Source organism: Pygocentrus nattereri, chromosome 13 (assembly GCF_015220715.1).
Source record: "Pygocentrus nattereri isolate fPygNat1 chromosome 13, fPygNat1.pri, whole genome shotgun sequence".
NCBI lineage: Eukaryota > Metazoa > Chordata > Actinopteri > Characiformes > Serrasalmidae > Pygocentrus > Pygocentrus nattereri.
Window position 1 is genome coordinate 37,466,588 of NC_051223.1, and position 20,346 is coordinate 37,486,933.

At 43.5% G+C, this 20,346-nt stretch overlaps 1 protein-coding gene across 1 annotated transcript in view; it reads left to right on the forward strand.

Annotated features, from left to right (window-relative positions):
* Window positions 1–2,755: 2,755 nt before the first annotated feature.
* Window positions 2,756–20,346, forward strand: part of pdzd7b (PDZ domain containing 7b) — a 31,549-nt gene continuing 13,958 nt past the window's right edge. Inside the window, exons 1-8 of the mRNA XM_037543896.1 lie at window positions 2,756–2,864; window positions 6,037–6,174; window positions 8,891–9,065; window positions 10,133–10,309; window positions 12,801–12,948; window positions 15,338–15,398; window positions 16,739–17,143; window positions 18,453–18,596. Of these exons, the coding sequence (XP_037399793.1) occupies window positions 2,756–2,864; window positions 6,037–6,174; window positions 8,891–9,065; window positions 10,133–10,309; window positions 12,801–12,948; window positions 15,338–15,398; window positions 16,739–17,143; window positions 18,453–18,596 (1,357 nt within the window). The remainder of the gene's footprint in view (window positions 2,865–6,036; window positions 6,175–8,890; window positions 9,066–10,132; window positions 10,310–12,800; window positions 12,949–15,337; window positions 15,399–16,738; window positions 17,144–18,452; window positions 18,597–20,346) is intronic.

A 20,346-nucleotide genomic window follows, 5' to 3' on the forward strand; every position in this document is an offset into this window, starting at 1 on the left:
GAAGGTTCATGGGGGTCCTGACCACTGAAGAACAGGGTAACAGAGTATCAGAGAAACAGATGGACTACAGTCTGTAACTGTAGAACTACAGAGTGCAGCTATACAGTAAGTGGAGCTGATAAAGTGGACAGTGAGCGCAGAAACGAGGAGGTGGTAGTAATGTTATGACTGATTGGTGTATGTAGTAGATTATATGTACTGCGGTACAAAATGTGTGTTTGTGTATGTGTAATGATGCTGTGGGGAATGAGACGGTGTTAATGACAGACTGACTTTAAAGTCTTTATAGGATGAGTCAGTCTTGATGCCTCACTCCCTCAAACCAGCACAGCACCAGTACATTTATACAGCATAAGCATCTAAAACTTTACACAACAAGGGTTTTCATGTAGATTTTCATTTGGCCCTACATATCAGACCCAAGTCCCAACATTGTGTAACATTGTGAGTGTTTGCCGTACGTGCCGTAACTTTTGCACTGAGCAGTGTTTTATTATTATTTTTTCAACAAATAAACAGTAATTGTGATTTAAAATGTCGAATGGATGGTGTGTTATTTTATTTTCACTTACTAAATCAACAAAATATGTTCTCTGACTACGGGTACCCAAACTTTTGAATATAACTGTAAAATATTTCCTCACGATCTTGTGGCTGATATTCATTTCTAACCACAAATTGCCCACATGAATGGTAAAATAAAGGGCCATATTACAGAAAATTCATCACTTAGATCATATCTTATCTGCTTTGTTGTCATAGTAACTTCAGTCAAGACTGAATTTAGGACAGAGGCCATTACAGAACTTCTTCTTCTTTCGGCTGCTCCCTTTAGGAGTCGCCACAGCGGATCATCTGCCTCCATCTTGCCCTATCTACTGCCTCCTCTACTTTCACACCAACCATCTCCATGGCCACCTTCAGTACATCCATAAACCTTCTCTGAGGTCTACCTCTTCTCCTTCTACCCGGCAGCTCCATCTCCAACATTCTTTGACCAATATATCCACTATTCCTCCTCAACACATGTCCAAACCATCTCATCCTGGCCTCTCTGGCTTTATCTCCAAACTGCTCCACCTTCACCGTCCCTCTGATCTGCTCATTTCTAATCTTGTCCAGCCTGGTCACTCCCAACGAAAATCTCAGCATCTTCATCTCCGCCACCTCCAGCTCAGCCTCCTGTCTTTTAGACAGAGCCACAGTCACACAGAGGCCATTACAAAACAACAGTTCTTAAGTCTATAATCTCTTATTTCCAGATAAGAAAACTGAAATACAGAAACATCCAGAGTTGCCAAAATATCCTAAATATTTTCTTAACTCTAAGATAAACTCCAGAGCATCTTACCTTCTGTTTTAATCGTCTGTTTCTACTGATTTATGCAGTGATGGGCAGCTCAGTTCACTATAACCAGCATAACGATGCTGCATTTATCAACACTGAAAACGGGGCTTTGACTTTCTAACAGTGTTTAAAAGCCCCAGTCTCTGCAGACATGACCTCCACCGCCCCCTCTTACTACCTTCGTGTGTTAATGTTGATGAAAACTCATCAGACATGATATTACAGTGATGGTGGTGAATAATGAGGAGACGGAGCTGAACGGGTGTCTGTTTATTAGGAGGAGTAATGTTAGCACCCTCGGCTACAGTGGTGAAATGGAGACTGAAACTGAAAGTGGAGACGGCGACGCTCTGATAAACAGCACAAAGCGCTAAAACAACATTCTTAACTATAAAAAAATCTTAAAAGTTTATCCGCTTTAGTTTTATAAGACTTTCTTTACCCCAGTAGCAGTAGCTAACGTTAGCTGTCTGGCCAACTAACCTGATTACGTGTTTACGTTTCAGCTGTGTGCGTACAGCCAGTTGCTAGGTAACAGACACGGCCGTTGATCGTCGACTCCATTCGAGAAAGTTAAGATTTCCTAACTGGAGATCAGAAAAGATGCTCTAAGATAAGAGAAGATTCTTAAACTAACACAAGATTTGGGGACAGTCGTGGGCTGGAGGTTAGGGATCCAGCCTCGTGACTGGAAGGTTGCCGGTTTGATCCCCAGAGCCGACAGCACATGACTAAGGTGTCCTTGAGCAAGACACCTAACCCCCAACTGCTCCCCGGGCGCTGTGGATAGGGCTGCCCACCGCTCCGGGCAAGTGTGCTCACTGCCCCCTAGTGTGTGTGTGCTCACTAGTGTGTATGTGGTGTTTCACTTCACGGATGGGCTAAATGCAGAGGATGCAATTTCCCCATTTGTGGGACTAATAAGGGTCATTTAATCTAACTTGCTTCTGTGATACGAATTTGCGGAACATCTTATCTTGACCTGTCAGGTCTCGAGTTAAGACAAGAAGATGGGTAGCCTAGTTCTGTAATGCGGTCCCAGGACAGCATAAAGCAGAGGCTCTCATTCGTCCTGGGGAGCCACCTGCGCTCATTTACCTCATCTAGCTCACCTGATGTAGCTTATTAACTAATTACTAACTAATTACTAACTAATTAACAAGCACCAGTGCTGGGCCAGCTGTGACAGAGCAGGAAAAACAAGCACAAAAACATGGACCACAAGCTTAAACAGTGGCTTTTAGACCGTGTTTTTGTTCATGGGGGTTAAAAATGCTTGTTTATGAAAATACAGCATGAGCTGACGGCCATTAGGGCGTTAGCGGGTCACTCCGGCCTCACAGTGATGTAATGTAGTCCATCACAAACCTGAAGGAGCAGCCACGTGACTGACATCCTCTGTATCCAATGGCGAGCTTGTGTCCCAATGCAGCCAACCAATCAGAATCAGCGGGCGGGGCTTTGGCGCCGGGGCGAGTGCAGGAGCTGCGAGCTCATTCAGAGTCCGCGCTAACAGGTAATAAAGACTTATAAGACATTTATACTGTAAATCGCTTCAGCTCGTGGGCCGTTTGTTAAGGCACCGAGTGTAAATTCAGTTTAATGCGTGTGGTTTATTTCACTCGCGATGCTGTGGAGGTGTAGGAAGAAACTCAACCGTCTCTTGCATGAAAAAGAAGTTTGTTTGCATTTAGAGCTGGAAGTCCGAGTCAAGCCTGGGAGAGAATGCGCCACCAGTTCTCTGTCACACAGCTTTGAGTCCGTGCATTTATACCCCAGCTGCTTTTTGACATCTGGCTCCTATTGTAATAGCTTCAGCTTATTCTAAGGCTAAGAGAGAGAAAGTGAGGGGCCCCTGTCTCTCTTGGGACCTAGAGCGTCAAACCTGGGCCCCCTTCACACATATGGAACCTTGTCCTATGACCATTCCAGACCCGGGACATGGTGCTTTCAGACAGCTCACAACTGATTGCATATTAGAGCCCAATATCATATCAGTTTCATATATAGCATTTTTAACAAGCCTTATGCACTTCATGAGGTTCTTCCATTTAAACAGCAGCGTTAGAGTAATGCAGCCCGCCGGACTCCACTGTAGTGAACTGGTATCAGCGTTTAAACGTCTTCCCTTTGGACTGTGACTGCTGGAGCCTGGAAATACGGCTGTGTGCAGAGGTTTTCTCGAGAAACGGTGCGATTTGTACGGAGCCCCGCTTGTGGCATCCTGTGTAAATTAAAATAATGCGTGGCCACAACTTAGTAAGGCATGGAAACGAGATGAAGTCATGGCCACGACTTAGCCTTGCTAAGTCGCAGTGGTGGACAGTAACTGAGTAACTGAGTAAATGTAATTAGTTTCTGTACTTTAGTATTTTTGGTGTATCTGTACTGAAGTTTCTCCGTTCTGGGCGACTTTTTCCTTTCACTCCACTACATTTCAGAGTCTAATATCCGACTTTTTCCTCCTACATTCTGAGAAATCTGTCGTTCCTTTTGGTTTCTGTGTGTATAAAAACGTAACATGTCAAAACGAAAGAAGCGCAAAGCCAGAGCACCAATCAGGGCCCAGCGGTCACTTTGTTTCGAGCTGGTTTTGACCCGTTGGTCATACCGACCCAGTGCAGCACGCGGTTCAACGTCAGCGCAGCAGCGTAAAACTTTGGGAGAGTCTGTTCAACATAAATGATGAACTAACCTAACTTTGTGTAAATAGAGCTCAATATAGAAATATGTCCACATATGCAGTCGAGACTGACGCGGCTTTTTTCTGAATTTCTACAAACACCATTTCATTTTATAGTAAATGAGTTTGGGCTGGTTTATGTTTATGAACAGACGCCTACAGATCAACATAGTAAAGGAGCTCATCTGTGATCCTGAGTTTAAAGCCAGTTCTTATTCAACTTAAACTTGGAACTAAGTTGTAAATAAATCTGAAACTGAAACTTTGCTTGTGTGTAAAAAGTGATTTCAGAGCCACTCGGTTCTCCCTGATGGAAACTGTTTACCTTCAGTGTTTTGTGCTTCTGATCATTTTAATAGACGTCAGCGTCACTAATTAATGACGTTCTATTAAAAGACTGGTTTACCAAGAGAGACGCTGGAGGACTTTCACCTGAAATGAGTTCATGAAGCCAGTCTGGTTATAAAAATGATAACAGGACATCAGAGCCAGAATTACTCTTTTAGTACTTTTACTTTATACTTAAGTACATTTGAAGGGAAATACTTTAGTACTTTTACTCAAGTGGAGGTCTAAAGGGAGGAACTTCTACTTTTACTGGAGTGATATTTTACCTTGGGGGTCTCTACTTTAACTCCAGTACATGATTTGTGTTCTTCGTCCACCTCTGCTAAGTCGTGGCTTAACCTCCAGCCCACGACTGCCCCATATACCTTTTAAACCCTTGAGACGTCTGGTTCCTATCACCACCACTGTAAACAGTTCTGATTCTGCAAGTTGCTCTGGAACGGAGCGTTTCACACCACACCACTCTGAATGATTTCACACCCTGGGGGTGCAAATATGCAGAAATTGAGAAAAATCTGTCAATTTGCCTTTCAGTGAGGATACAGAAGGACATGTGTGTTTAATAAAGAGTTTAATATAGTCCTTAAAGGAACCCGGCTGGTGAAACTGCTGTGTGGTCAGTCACCACAGATAACACCTTCCCTGTCCTCGCAAAGCAAAACCTCAATGGGCAGTTGATTCAGCGCGTCCATCACCGTCTCTGATAACTGACTGTATGACACAAACACAGCAGACAGAGATTAAGATTAAAAATGCTGGAATTCTTATAAATTTAGTGTTGAATAATGAAATGATGTCATCTAACGCCGAATTGTCCTGTAGATGTTCGGCTGAATGGTGAAATGCAAGTGAAAAAACCTAAAAAGACTTTTATTTTGTTTTTTTTCCTTGCAATTCTAGAGTGAGCACATTACCTTCTTTTCATAAAAAGTGTCCACTTCCTAAGTGGACAGCTTGATGGTATGATTGGACTGGTCAGTTCGTCAGAGAGACTCTGGGCTGTGTGGAGGAAACAGGGAGGGAAGATGTAAGTGGGTTTGACCGGCTGACCTCCACACACACAGGCCATGGGGACTCAACAGCGACAGGGGTCACCAACAGCCCCTGGACTGGGTCGCCATAGAAACAGATCCCTCTCTCCAGCCGAGCAGTCAGTGCGTGGAAACTCCGTAATAGTGGGTGAGTTGAACGTGTGCCGTTTTCATGGCTCTGTCATCAGGAGGTTGTGAGTTTGATCCTCGGTGATGCCAGAGTCATCGGTGGCCGCGCTCAGGTGAATAGGATGGACCTACCTCTCCCCTGTCGCCTAGGGTGATGATAGCCAGCACATGCGTATGCTGGACTTTGGGAGAAGAATTGGCAGCTAGTGTTCTCCACCAAGCATGCCGAACTGTCCAGTGGGAATGTATTAGCAGCAGATGCAGTGGTGCTTCATGTGTCTCAGAAGAAGTATGTGCTGGCCTTCACCTTCCCAGCTTTTAGCATGGTTTGATAGAGGGGTACCTACCTAGTGGGTTGAAAGACTGAATTGGGGGTAAAAATACTAAAAATACTCCCACAGGAAAACATTAAGGATCCTACTTTGACCGTAACAGTAGGTCAGAGCTGTGATTCATGTGTGTGTGTATGTGTGTGTGTGTGTGTGTGTGTGTTATAGGTGACGATATGGAGGGTGAAAGGTTAACAGTAACAGTAGATCAGACACAGCACGGCCGTTTGGGCTTCAGCGTTCGAGGAGGAGCAGAGCACGGCCTAAACATCTTCATCAGCAAAGTGGAGCCCAGCAGTGCTGCAGGTGTGTGTGTGTGTGTGTGTGTGTCTAGCAGAGATATAACAATAACCAAAATTTTATTCCGTCCAACATGTGTTGATATATTTTCTAAAACAGCAAAGTGGCTGATTTTGGGCCTTGAGTTCATATTTTAATGTTAATATGCCAAAATCCCCAAAATCACGAGCACCAATAATTTATAATTTATTTAATATAAAGTAGGGCTGAGCAGTGTCACAGTATCGCCTCATTGTGCTTTTCGGAGCATATCGTGGACACTAAGTAGTTAAAAGCCTGATTACAAACAGGGCATAATCAGTCTGTCTAACTCAGTTTAGTGCAGCACAGAATGTGAAATACTGAATACGAATCACTGCATTCGTGGATTTTAATAGTATTTTTAAAATAGCAAACTACTGTGTCTGTTCCAACGTGTCGGAAACAGCGAATCATTATTTATCGTTTGTTGTGAAAACTTGAAGTATTGTGACATTACAAGAAAAAGCGAAGCAAAATTGAAGTGCATGCATAAGTAGCCTCAGACAACGAACGATAAAGATAATTCTATAGTAAATGACATTTATTTTTCATAACCACTTAACTTTTCATGATCATTCCAGGCCTTGCGGTTAAGGTTCAGATAGGAGCACATCAGCATTTAAACACAGTTAAAACGTAAGTGTTTTAACTTCAAGTTAGGTGTCCGACTTCGTTCACTGGACTTCTACATTGACAGAACTATAACCTGTGTTTTACCTTCTGTTAACTTATGTAAAGTTCAATGAACTTAAGGCTAAAGGTTAAAGGTGCAGTGTGTAATTTTTAGGGGAATCTATGAGCAGAAATGGAATATAATATACAAAAGCATGCTTTCATTAACGTATATCACCTGTAATTAAGAATCATTGTGTTTTCATTAGCTTCGATATGAGCTTCCTCCCTTCATATCTACATAGGGAGCGGGTCATCTTTCAACAGAGGCTTCCAAACACTGGCTCCAGGGAGCGCCTTGCCCGTTTTTTCATTAAAGGTGGCAGCTTGCATTTAGTGGTGCTCTAGCCATAGAAAGAAGAAGAATGAGCGGTTGCTGCCATTGCTGGCTGCCCATTGTGGTTTCTTTAGTTGCGATGCTGTAAAGGTGTAGGAACAAACTCTTCGGTGACACTCGTCTCTTGCATATAAAGATGTTTATTAGCATTGAGAGGTCGAAGTCACAGACAAGCCTTCGCGAACCAGCTTGGAGAGAAGAGCCCAAATTTCTCTGACACATACGTTTACAACTCCAGGTTTTATACCGGTGTGGACACCTGGTTTCTGTCAAAATAGCCCCTATGTATGGATCTTCTTCAGCCAAATTTGGTATAAACATACGTTCTTGTCCAAAATGGCCCCAGTCGCCTAACCCCCATATATAGCATTGTTTACATTCAGGGGGCCCCTTTCCTGCTCAGATGCCTCCTGCATCAGCTCCACCATTTCAGTCAGAGGCCCACAGAATAAACTCAACCAGAATCTACACAGTCTAATAACCAATATGATAGAAAATAATATTACGACTATAGAATTAATAAGATCAAATTCACCACACCATTATGTCTTGTCAGAAGTTTGAGAGAAATGAAGATGTGTACTGATTAATTAGCGCAAGGAAAAGTGAGGCACGGAGAATCCTTGTCCTCAAAGAAGAACCCATAATAGCCACCGTTGATTCTACTACATGCTTGGAAAGGGAGGGGTGAAGGAGGAAGTCTGTAGTGAAGTCGCAGTCTGTAAACGCATTCCTAAATACCATCAATTCTTACAGACTGCACCTTTAAAACAGTCAATCGTTTTGCACTGTTTGTGAGAGGAAAAGCTGTGCTTGAGTGTAGTTTGTCTCTCACCTTTCAAGTCACAAATTACGGAAAACTTAGGCATAACTTCATGACCGCCACCTTGTTTCTGTCCATTTGATCAGCTCCACTTACTGTATAGCTGCACTTTGTAGTTCTACAGTTACAGACTGTAGTCCATCTGTTTCTCTGATACTTTGTTACCCTGTTCTTCAGTGGTCAGGACAGTTGTTGTGCTGGTATGAGTGGATCAGACACAGCAGTGCTGCAGGTGTTTTTAAACACTGTGTCCACTCACTGTCCACTCTATTAGACACTCCTACCTTGTCGGTCCACCTTGTAGATGTAAAGTCAGAGACGACAGCTCATCTGCTGCTGCACAGTTTGTGTTGGTCATCCTCTAGTCCTTCATCAGTGGTCACAGGACGCTGCCCACAGGACGCTGTTGGCTAGATATTTTTGGTTGGTGGACTGTTCTCAGTCCAGCAGTGACACTGAGGTGTTTAAAAACTCCAGCAGCACTGCTATGTCTGATCCACTCAGACCAGCGCAACACACACTAACACACCACCACCACGTCAGTGTTACTGCAGTGCTGAGAATGACCCACCACCCAAATAGTACCTGCTCTGTGAGGGTCCATGGGGGTCCTGATCACTGAAGAACAGGGTAACAGAGTATCAGAGAAACAGATGGACTACAGTCTGTAACTGTAGAACTACAGAGTGCAGCTTTGTCTGATGTGTTTTTGGAAGTTTCCAAACCTACCAGTCATGTGATCGATTAGTGTAATTCTAACAGTCTAAAATAAATACAGGTGAAGCACGACCTTCAGATCGATGCCCCATGATGTATTTCTATATTTGGTTCGTTCTGCTTGTGTTTACACTCTCTTACCATGTGTGTAGAGCAGGCCGGTCTGTGCGTGGGTGATAAGCTGCTGGAGGTGAACGGTATCAGTCTGGAGAACATCAGCATGAGCAGTGCAGTAAAGGTCCTAACGGGTCACCGCCGTCTCCGATTGGTTCTCCAGAGGGTGGGCTGGGTCCCAGGAGTCCGATACTGCAACGAGAAAACCACCTGGTGAGCAACACACACTTACCATCATGAATTATTCATGAGTCAGGATTTAAGAAGACAAACTGCTGCAATGGGTCTCTCTTTATATAGTGCAGCCTTAAAGGGTCCATATCCTATATTTGTCTTGCATTTTATGCCCCTCAACCCCCCGGCCCCCAGCCCAAGCTCTGCTTATAATGTATGTGTGGCTTTATTTACCAGAAACTTTCATTCATTTTAGCCTGACCATTTTCCAATGCATACGTAACCCTCAGAAACAGGCAGCTGTTGTTACTGCCCCTTTAAGACTAATATATAAACATAGAAATGTTCTGATTGGCTGCCATCAGCATGTATTGAGCCCCATTTAAAAAGCTGTTCAGGCTGAAACCCTCCTGAAAACTTGACCATGAATGGGTGAAGCAAAACTGCTAGAGTCTGAACAGGCAGATGGGTGTCAATGAGTTCTTACCACGTCAGCAAAACAATGAATGTAAAATCATTTTTTTCTAGCGTAGTTTCCATATATGGACCTTGTAGGCTGGGGAGCGGATAGTATGTTTGGAAGCAATGTTTACGTAATGCTTCCAACTCATTTCTTTCCCAAACGTGAGGGACATGTAGTTTTCCATGATATGAGGCCTTTATTCATTCAACTCCAAGGGTCAGTGTTTAAAGTTTCATAGTAGTTAGCAAGTAATTCAAAGCAGTTGCCAAATAATAAGCTTTATTAATGATTAATGATACCTTGTAGCTCCACTATGTAGGTGTACAGTTACAGACTGTAGTCCATCTGAATATCAGCCCCCTCTACACGACCCGTCATTGGTCAGATTCTGACCTCAGGACTGCTGTTGTCTAGATAATCCTCAGGTGGTGCAGATATTACTGGTAAGGTGCATCGTTCTCAGCACAGCAGTGACATTGACGTGGTAGTGTGTCTGGTGTTGATACGAGTGTATCAGACACAGCAGTGTTGCTGGACAATGTCAGTGTCCCTGCTGTGTTGAGAGTGGACTGTACGCTGGCAGGGTGGAGCTATGAGAAAGGGGTTTTTACTAAAGTGTCTGTGAGTGTATATCTGTGTATAGGGTAGATCTGATCCACAGGAGGATGGTGGTGGACGAAGGAGGAGCCGCTGTCCCAGACCGTCGCTCAGATGCAGCTCTGTGTCGGACAGTTCATCTACAGACGTCCCTCTGTCAGCCGTATCTGGGGCTCAACATTCGCGGGGGCACCGAGTACGGCCTCGGCATCTACGTCTCAAAGTGAGTGCGGCTCCTCAGTGCAGATGTGAGGGGAAAGCTTATGGCGTTTACTTATTTGCGGGTTTGGTATCATATACAGAGCTGTGTCTCGGGCTCGGACAGGATTCAGACGCTCTCAGTAAAAAAGGGTTTAAAGGGAGTATCCATAACTCCAGTCAGCCAGTCCAATGCCAAAAAAACCCATACACCAAAATAGGAACCATGGGGGGAGTCCAAAAAACGGGAACAGGGCCAAACCAGAAATCACAACAATACTGAGAGGGCAAGGGAAAAAGGAAAGGTGGAAGAAAACAAAGCAAGGTTCACACACAAAATGGCAAACAGACATGCGTTCGCCCACAAGCACTCATGCACACTCCTGGCGTCACTATTTGCATGAGCCAGGACTTAAAACTTAATGACAATATTAAACACGGTTGATTTTGTCGTAGCGTCAAGTCGAGAAAAAGACTGACTTAAGACAGACGTTCTGACCACCTTACAGTAAACGATTGAGATGACGCGACTCTTAACAAGACTCTCGTGATTTTATTCAAACATTGGAAATTTGTCTGCGACAAAAGCAAAGGCAGGACTTCACACTGAGCTGAGCTAAAGCTGGGGCTCATATACTAAACTATCAGGTAACCATAGCGAGGAGCAGGTGTGATTGATCAGTAGTCAGGTGAGGCAGAAGGTTGGAGAGTCCTGTGGTTGAGGTTGGTAGTCATGCGATCGGGAGTCGGGTTCTGGGAAATGGAGTCCGGAAGCTGGCAGGAACGGAGGGAAGCGTGGCACTGGGCAAACATCTTTGGCAAAATTTTATTTGAAAAGCTGTTTATCTGGGCAGCAAGTGTTTAATTGCTTAGAAAAAACTAATAATATTAAGACAGTAAGTAGTGATTTTATGTAGGTCAAGGTCAAATCTCTCCTCATGGCAGTCCAGTATTCCAAGCAGTTATCATCCAATACCTGGTTAGGTTGATCAGCAGTTGATTAAGTGAAATCAGGTGTGCTGCTAATGGAACTTAACAAATCCATCTCATGTGTACAGTCAATGAGGAGAACGGAGTCAAACATCTGTCAGTACAATTAATGGCAGTGTAGCCTGACTCTGGATAAGAGCGTCTGACAAACGCCGTGAATGTAAATATGACATATGTATGACATCTGCAATGACATTATATTAATGTTATGCAGCAGTTCAAATGAAGTGATCCCTGACGTAACAGATCTGGCGGCCGGCGCTTTCCTTCCTTTCCTTTTCCTAATTTCCTAATTTCCGACTAAATTGAGGAGAAAATCGGGTTAAAAAACAAAGTTGCTAAGCAACGACTCTGACAGCTGTAGGAGGCGCTCGAGCCATTTGAACGTTTTTACTTCTTATTCTGCCACAAACAGAAAATGGACGCTGTTAAGATCACATCTGACCGACAGCCGATTTGGTCCGACTCTGAAGACGAGACGACACTAAATTCCCAAACTGTCAGTCGGTGTGTGAGGAGCTGGAGCACGAACTTCTGGCGGAGCAGCGAGTGGGCGGAGCTCGTTACTCTGACGTAGCAACAAGCTGCTCGTTAAGGAGCTATAATTAGGAGGAAGGAACTGAACATTAAAACATATTAAACGCCACGTTCACGGCCAGTTTATTCATTTCTTACTGTATTTATTTAACTGCTGTATTAAAGCAGTAGAGACACTCGAGGAGTGAGTCACTATAACATCACGGCTGTGATGATCTACGACCACCAGATCACAGCTGAGATGTTATTTCAGGATGACACACTCCCTCTGTGGTCTATTGCTTAATTATCAGTAGCATAACTGAAGTACCCAAAGTGTTAGCCATGTGATCACATAGGCGTTGCTGATTCAGTCCTAAATGGCTGTATGAACAACCCCTAAAAATAAAGTGTCCTGAGCTGCTTGGCTTTTTCTCAGTGGCCAGCTTTTTAAAAAACAAGAAATTCTTGTAAAATTTTTACTTTTAACGGAAGTTCGCATTCCTTCTAATGGGTTTTTAGGATAAATCAGATGAACGATTTGGAACAATGTCCGGGTTTCCAGTCAAACGTTCCGCGAAAGTTCAGCGCATTTACGAAATTTCGTCAGAAAAAAAATCTTTACAGCCGTAAAACTCTTTTTTAGTGCATTCAGGTTTTTCTTTGCACATTTTTAAAAGTCACAATAAACTGGTGGATGGAAAACCCGTTAAATTGCTGAGAAGACGGAGACTTTTGCCTAGTACTGTAGTTGCCCAGTCCTGGTCCTGGAGGTCCTGGAGGTCTGCCACCCTGGAGAGCCATCACAGCTGGCTCTATCATTCAGAAGCCCCTGATGGGCTTCATTACCTGGACCAGGTGTGGTAGGTTAATGTGTTGGTGTCAGTCTTCAAACGGCTGATTAAGTGAGCTCCTGTTCTGTTGGAATGAAAACCTGCAGCCACGTCTCAGAGAGGACTGAAAACAAGTCACAGACAGGATGATGTGTGTGCTTGTTTGTTTCTCTCCAGGCTGGATCCCGGAGGGCTGGCGGAGCAGGGTGGGATTAAGATGGGGGATCAGATCCTGTCCGCTAATGGAGTGAGCTTTGAGGATGTCACTCACAGCAGAGCGGTGGAAGTCCTGAAAAGCCAATCACACATCACACTGATTATAAAGGTGAGTACCTCACACATACACACACACACACACACACACACACACACACACACACACACAGACAAACACACACACACACACACACACACACACGCTACAGTTAAAGGTTTGGAATCTCTTTGGTATGTTAGATGTTTTGTTCACTTGTTTCAAACCACAATATGGTATTAAATGATGAATAATATGTTCTGATTATGGGTTAACAGTAAACTTTCATCCACAAACACTGAGTATTCATTTGATTAGAAGCTTTTTCTGGATATTTTTCATTAGTACTGATCTTTGGGTGCCTTCCACCCATTGACTGCTGGGATCGGCTCCAACTCCTCCCGCAATCCAGAAGGATAAGCAGCTTAGAAGGTGTGTGTGAGTGTGTGTGTGCGTCGGTGTGTGTGTGTGTGTGTTTTCGTCGGTGTGTGTGTGTGTGTGTGTGTGTGTGTACTCTTTGGGTATTGAATCAGAGTAGCTTAATTCTGGATTTCTTTATAACTTCATTCAGAATATTAATTTTATTAGAACTTCTTTCTAGATAGCAGTTCATTAGAACTACATTTTGGATATTAATTAGAACTTCATTCTGGATATTAAAATCATTAGAACTTCATTCTGGATGTTTTATTTATTAGAATTTGATTCTGTATATTAACTTTATTTGAATATTCTAGATATTAATGTATTAGAATGTAATTCTTGAAGATTTCATATGATGTTGCACAAAGCTGGAATATTATTACTTTAAATATTGAAAAGAAAATGACCCCCCCCCCCACCCCCCCCCCCCCCCCCGCACCACTACACACACACTCCCCACGGTGGTGATGAGGTAAGGCAGCAGCTGCTGTGTGAGCGTAACGCTGTGCTCTGTGTGAGGGACGGAGCGCCGGTGTGCATTATTTACAGCGCTGTAGGATCAGGTGTGATATTGCCAGACTCCTGAACTCGCTCCGCTCTGTCTGCCTTATGTTAACACTATTAAACTTTAATACAGCGCTGATAGTCTTGGTGTACACTGGGTGCTGATATGCGGCGGCTGGTGGTCAATCTGGAAGCAGAAAGACAAAACAACACACAAATCAAGAAATGAAGATTTTAGAAATGAATTCTATAAAATGACACTGTGATGTAACCAGAAGTGGTCAGTGATTGGCAAGTAACCCTTAGGAGCTTAAATGCAGATGATCGCCATGGTGGGAAAGAGAACTGACCGAGAAGTAGAAGCAGATCTTTTTTACCTTTGAACAGTAAAATAATATAAACACAAAATGTTCGATTCACTTCACTGTTGAAACGCCGGGTTATTATGGGGTCTAAATAAGCTTTTATGCTTTTATGCAAATGTAGAGTGGATTCCCCCGCCGTCTCACCTGCTGTAGATTTTTCACGCCTTTTCTTTACAGCTTAAGTGTCCTGCTGGTTCAAAAGCTGTAAAATTACTAAAAGTTTGAAAAAAATATGACATGGTTTTCCAAAGGCACATATAACTGAATTCCAGACTGACATAACAACAGAAAACACCGGTTTTAATAAAGTGTGTGATCATGCCTTGAAAATCACCAGAGGTGGACAGTATCTGAGTAAATGTAATTAGTTTCTGTACTTTAGTACTTTAGTGTGGAGTTTCCCCGTTTGTGGGATTAAAAAAGTATTACTTAACTTTCCAGACACTACAAATACACTGTAACTGGACTTTATGCATTTTTTGTCTTGTTGTGACAAAGTTGATAGAAAGACCTGTCGACATCTATTAGATGCTGACAAAACTAATATACAGAATGCTTTATTAGCATTTTTATTAGTGTCTATTAACACTTTTATTAAAATCTTAGGCATCTGAGAAAATAGAGAAGAAGAAAATATGTGTTCATGTATCATTTTATTCACGTAAAACTGACGTACACATTTGAATCAATAAACTTTTTTTCAATATAACCTACAAATTAAAACTTTCTTCAGAGCAAGACTGTCTGGTTGTGTTTTGCTGTATTTATTTAATTTCTATTGATGTGATTTGGTGTTTTTTCTGGCTTTTGGGCTGCGTAAGACTGTTTTACGCAGTACTGAAAGTGTTGATGCTGTTGGGAGAAAACCTTGGATCTCCATTTCTTTGGAATTTTTGTTTTAAAATAATTTGACAATAAAAATTTTAGGACAAACTAACCAAAAGAAATGATCCAAAAAGCTCTTTTTCCATTAATTTCCCCTTAAGTTTCCATGAATTGCGTCTCTGACATTTCTCTGTAGGATCCCAAAGTCTAAAGCAGGCCTAATGTTGTCTAATCTGAGCTGATCTGTGTTTGAGCAGAAAACGCGTGTTGGATTTGACTGAAGTCCTAGCGGAACATTTAATGCATTCCTCTGAGTGAGAGCGTTTGTCTTGCTTGACCTGCAGGAGGCGGGGAGATACCCTGCGTATCAGGAGATGGTGGCCGAATACACCTGGATGGACAAACGTAAGACAGAACTTCTAGTTTGAGTCTTTGACCTCAAGCATTATTCCTTTCATTTTGCAGTGCCTTTTGTATGTAATTACATATTTAACTACATTCACATTAAATTTACGCCATTTAAAAGTTTTCAGTATAATGAATCCCGTTTGGCTGCAGGCAAATTAATATCATTCTAATATGACAGCTCTTCACCAGGTTTGATAGTGAGATCCACAGGCTTGTGTGAGATCCCATTCTTAATCCATAGGGATTAATATGATGTCGGCCCACCCTTTGCAGCTTTAACAGCTTCAACTCTTCTGGGAAGACTTTCCACAAGGGTTAGGAGTGTTTATGGGAATTTTTGACCGTTCTTCCAGAAGCGCATTTGTGAGGTCAGACGCTGATGTTGGACAAGAAGGCCTGGCTCACAGTCTCCACTCTAATTCATCTCAAAGGTGTTCTATGGGGTTGAGGTCAGGACTCTGTGCAGGCCAGTCAAGTTCTTCCACACCAAACTGGCTCATCCGTGTCTTTATGGACCTGCTTTGTGCACTGGTGGGCAGTCATGTTGGAACAGGAAGGGGCCGTCCCCAAACTGTTCCCACAAAGTTGGGAGCATGAAATTGTCCAAAATCTCTTGGTACTGAAGCTTTAAGAGTTCCTTTCACTGGAACTAAGGGGCCGAGCCCAACTCCTGAGAAACAACCCCACACCATGATCCCCCCTCCACCAAACTTTACACTTGGCACAATGCAGTCAGACAAGTACCGTCTCCTGGCAACCACCAAACCCAGACTCGTCCATCGGATTTCCAGATGGAGAAGTGTGATTGGTCACTCCAGAGAACACGTCTCCACTGCTCTAGAGTCCAGTGGCGGCTCTTTACACCACTGCATTCCACACTTTGTGTTGCGCTTGGTGATGTAAGGCTTGGATGCAGCTGCTCAGCCATGGAAACCCATTCCATGAAGCTCTCTATGCTGTTCTTGAGCTGATCTGAAGGCCACATGAAGTTTCTTCATTGTTTCTGCAATGTTGTGCGTTGGAACTATGGAACATTCTGCCGCCTGCTATTTGCCAAGCACCTTCAAAACGTACTTATACAAACTCACATTTGAATAGTGAGGGGCTGTGGGGATTACACATGTTAAAGTCTGTGTTTTAAGTCTTCAACTTTTTTACTCTTTTTACTCTTCTTATTATTTTTATATTTTAATTTCTTGTGTTGTTTGTGTGTGTTGATTTGATGTACAGCACTTTGGGCAACACAAGTTGTTTCAAGAGTGTTTTATAAATAAAACTAACTGACACTGAGTTGGACTTATAATTCTGTGATGATGCTGTTTATCCTTTTCTTTCAGGGAGCAGTAAAATGTTCCATTCCTCCTCTCAGGGCTCAGACTCGCACTCCTCCGCCTCCTCTCTGTCCTCTGGGACGCTCCTAAGCTCCATGACTGGACTCTCACAGGCCACGCTGCCTCTCTGCCAGCCCTTTGGAGGCCAAATGGCCGACATGTCCAGCTTCATTGAGGGCCAGTTTTCTCTAGACCACTCTGATGAGGCTGTCCACACAGAGCAAATGGAAACGAGCTTGAGCCGAGGCCCCACTGAGCTACTGCAGGACTCCGCCATCCGTTATGAAGGAGGAGAGGAGAACAGAAGAGAAGGAGAAGAAAAGAAAGAGGGGAGAAAGACGTCTGTCCTGATGGCTCTAAGCAGGCCTAGTCCACCCGTACACAGGACACTGAGCCACATGACTGTGTCAGGTCAGTGACTTCTTATCCTAAAGCAATATTGGCCCAGAAATATTTAGACAGCCTTTATAAGTGCGTTCGTCTGCTTTAAGCTGCACCCATTGCTGACAGAGTCATTCACACAGCTTGTATAGTCTCCATGGAAATGCACTGACCAGTAGAATTGGACGGAGCAGCCACACATGAGCCGACATGCCCAATGCAGTGAGTCAGCTAGATGTTCATAAAGCAACCTCCCCACCCCATCCAGTACCTGTGAGATGAGTTGGAGTGGCATTTGTGATCCAGAACTGATCAACCAAAATCAGTACCTGACATCACTAATGCTCTTGTGGCTGAATGCAGTCAAATCCGCACAGCAATGTTTCAACATCTAGTGTAAGCAGGAGAGTAGAAGCTGTTACTGCAGCAAAAGGGGACAAATTCATTCCCTTCATTTCAAGAGGAACACTAGGTGAGCAGGTGTCTACAAACTTTTGGACATGTAGTGTAAGGCTGCTTTCACGCCTAGTTTGCTTGCTAAAGTCTCAACTTTAACACTGAAAAAGGACTTTGTTTATTTATTTATTTATGTATTGTTTGTAAATATGTGCTCATTCCAAATATGATGCCTGCAACACGTTCCAAATGTTGGGACACATGCAAAAGTTGTAACTTGTAGTTTACATGCGCTTAATAACTCGGATAACTGGAGAAAATTGGATTTTGTCAGTAATCCAATCAACAAGTTTACATGCACTTGAGTAGTCAATATGAACACACGTCGTCTAGAAGGTGAAGAATATTTAAATCCTTTATTTCAAGTTTGGTTTCAGCGCCGCTCCAACGGTGTTTTGCCGCATCTCGCGACATCTGATCTCACGGATGCGCAGACTGAGAAATCCGAAAGAAATCAGAGTAAGAGATCACATGCACTGAGGAATCTGATCACTGAGCTAAAATCCAGCCTCTCGGATTTCTTAATCAGATTTCTAGATAAGAGTATGGTGTTCATGTGACCATTTGAATAATTGTATAGCTGCAGAAATCCGATTATGATCAAATTATTGGGTGCGGGTATAAACAGGTCCTGTCCGATCACCTTTCCTTTTAACAGCACTTCCACAGATTTAGATTGGGCATTGGTTTGCTCGAAATCCAATCACAATCTGATCTCAGCGATTCCTGGATGTTATTTATACCTGACTTTTCATTCGGTAAAGTTGTCGCAGAAATCCAAACATGATCCGATAACTGAAGGCGCGTGCTAATGCAAGGTCTCAGCAGTCTCTTTGATGCTTTCCTAAAGCCACTCTTGAATCCATCCTTCTTCCTTCCACAGAGGACGAGCAGAGGAAAAAGAAGAGGAAGCAGAGGGAGAGCAGAGAGGAAGGCAGGAGTCCACTGCAGCGCTCCAGAACTTTATTTGGCCTGCGCTGGAAGAGGAATTCCTCCAAATCCCCGTCCAGATCCGAGCCTGGCTGTGGTAATACAGTCTACTCAAGCAATAGAGCATGAGAGGGAGTGTGATTTGACTGTGATTTGGTCGCAGGCACGAAACGAAGGTGAATAACAGCACAGCAGGTAAATAAATGCAGTAAGAAATGAATAAACTGGCCGTGAACGCGGCGTCAGAGTAATGAGCTCCGCCCACTCGCTGCACAGTCTGCAAGCCTCACCGTCTGAAGTTCAGACTGAGCCATAAAACTGAGCCAATATCAGGTTCAGCTCAGTTTGGTCAGTTTCTCCAGATCAGTATTAATGTTGTTTTGTTCCAGCTGGTCTGTAAAGCTTCTTACAGCCCGTTTAGTTTGGCGAATGGTGTTGGGTTCATTTCTGGCTGATTCCAGGTTGTTCAGCTGTTCTTCTGTCACAGCTGCCGACTGAAAAGCTGCTCAGTGGCGACGACAGTTTGGGAATTTAGTGTCGTCTCGTCTTCAGAGTTGGACTGAATCGGCTCTCGGTCAGATGTGGTCTTAACAGCGTCCATTTCCTGTTTGTGGCAAAGTAAGAAGTAAAAACGTTTAAATGGCTTGAGCGTCTCCTACAGCTGTCAGAGTCGTTGCTTAGCAACAGCATCTCAGTGGAGTGATAGTGTTTGTGAAAAACCTGTGATGTTATGGTGAAATAACAGCACCGTTAGAACGACTCTCAACCAATTAGCTTGAGTGGCCGGAACTAACTGTTATATAATGAGAGATAATGTGCGAGTGGAGAGCAGAGTGTAAGGTGACGTGATCTCAAAATACAAGGTGGAACTGTCCAACACATTTTCTATTAGGTGTAACACAACTAGTGTGCTAACGCAAGGAGTGCAGTTTCAAACGGGAATTTCTGCACCATTAAATTGCCCTTTGTGTTATGTGTGGGCCAGTATCTGTGGCCAATTTAAAAAGGGTGGCACAGTGGGTAGCGCTATCACCTCCAGCAAGAAGGGCCTGGGTTCGATTCCCCGGCCGGACGACCAGGGTCCTTTCTGTGTGGACCTTAAGCAGTGTTCTGGATTATCATGCTCCTGTCAAATCTAGAGTGGTCACTTTCTCTCGATCTGCTCCCTGGTTCTCTGAAAATCTACGGAGAATGAAGACAGCTGGTCGTGTCCTTGAGCGACGTTATAAAGCTTCCGGGCTCACTGTTCACAGGATCGCCTATCGTGAGCATCAGAAGTCCTACTCAAGGTCTCTCAAAGTGTCTCGCTCTCAGTATTACTCCAAAATTATTACAAATGGAATGGGAAATTCCAAACAGCTGTTTTCAACAATAAACCTCCTCCTCAAACCCCAAGCTCTCCCGCCACTTAAAACCACACATGAGCAGTGTGATGAATTTCTGACTGTCTTCTCAAAGAAAATTGACAAAATTCACAGTGCATTATCAACCTCTTCCACCATACCTGTGCAGGTTGCTTCATTACAGTCTGAGGTCTCTGAGCCTCTGAGCTGTTTCCCTGTACTCTCACAGAGAGAGATTGAAGACACGATCAGAGGCACAAACTCTTCCACCTGTAATCTGGATCCCTTTCCCACAGCCATGGTGAAAGCTAACATCGCCATTATTAGTCCTCTGATTACGACCATAATAAATCACTCTCTCCAAACTGGTCAAGTCCCTATTGCTCTAAAAACTGCTATAATTAAACCACAGATAAAAAAACTCTCCCTCAACCCTGATGTCATTGGAAACTACAGGCCAATCTCAAATCTCCCTTTCCTCTCCAAGGTCTTGGAGAAAACAGT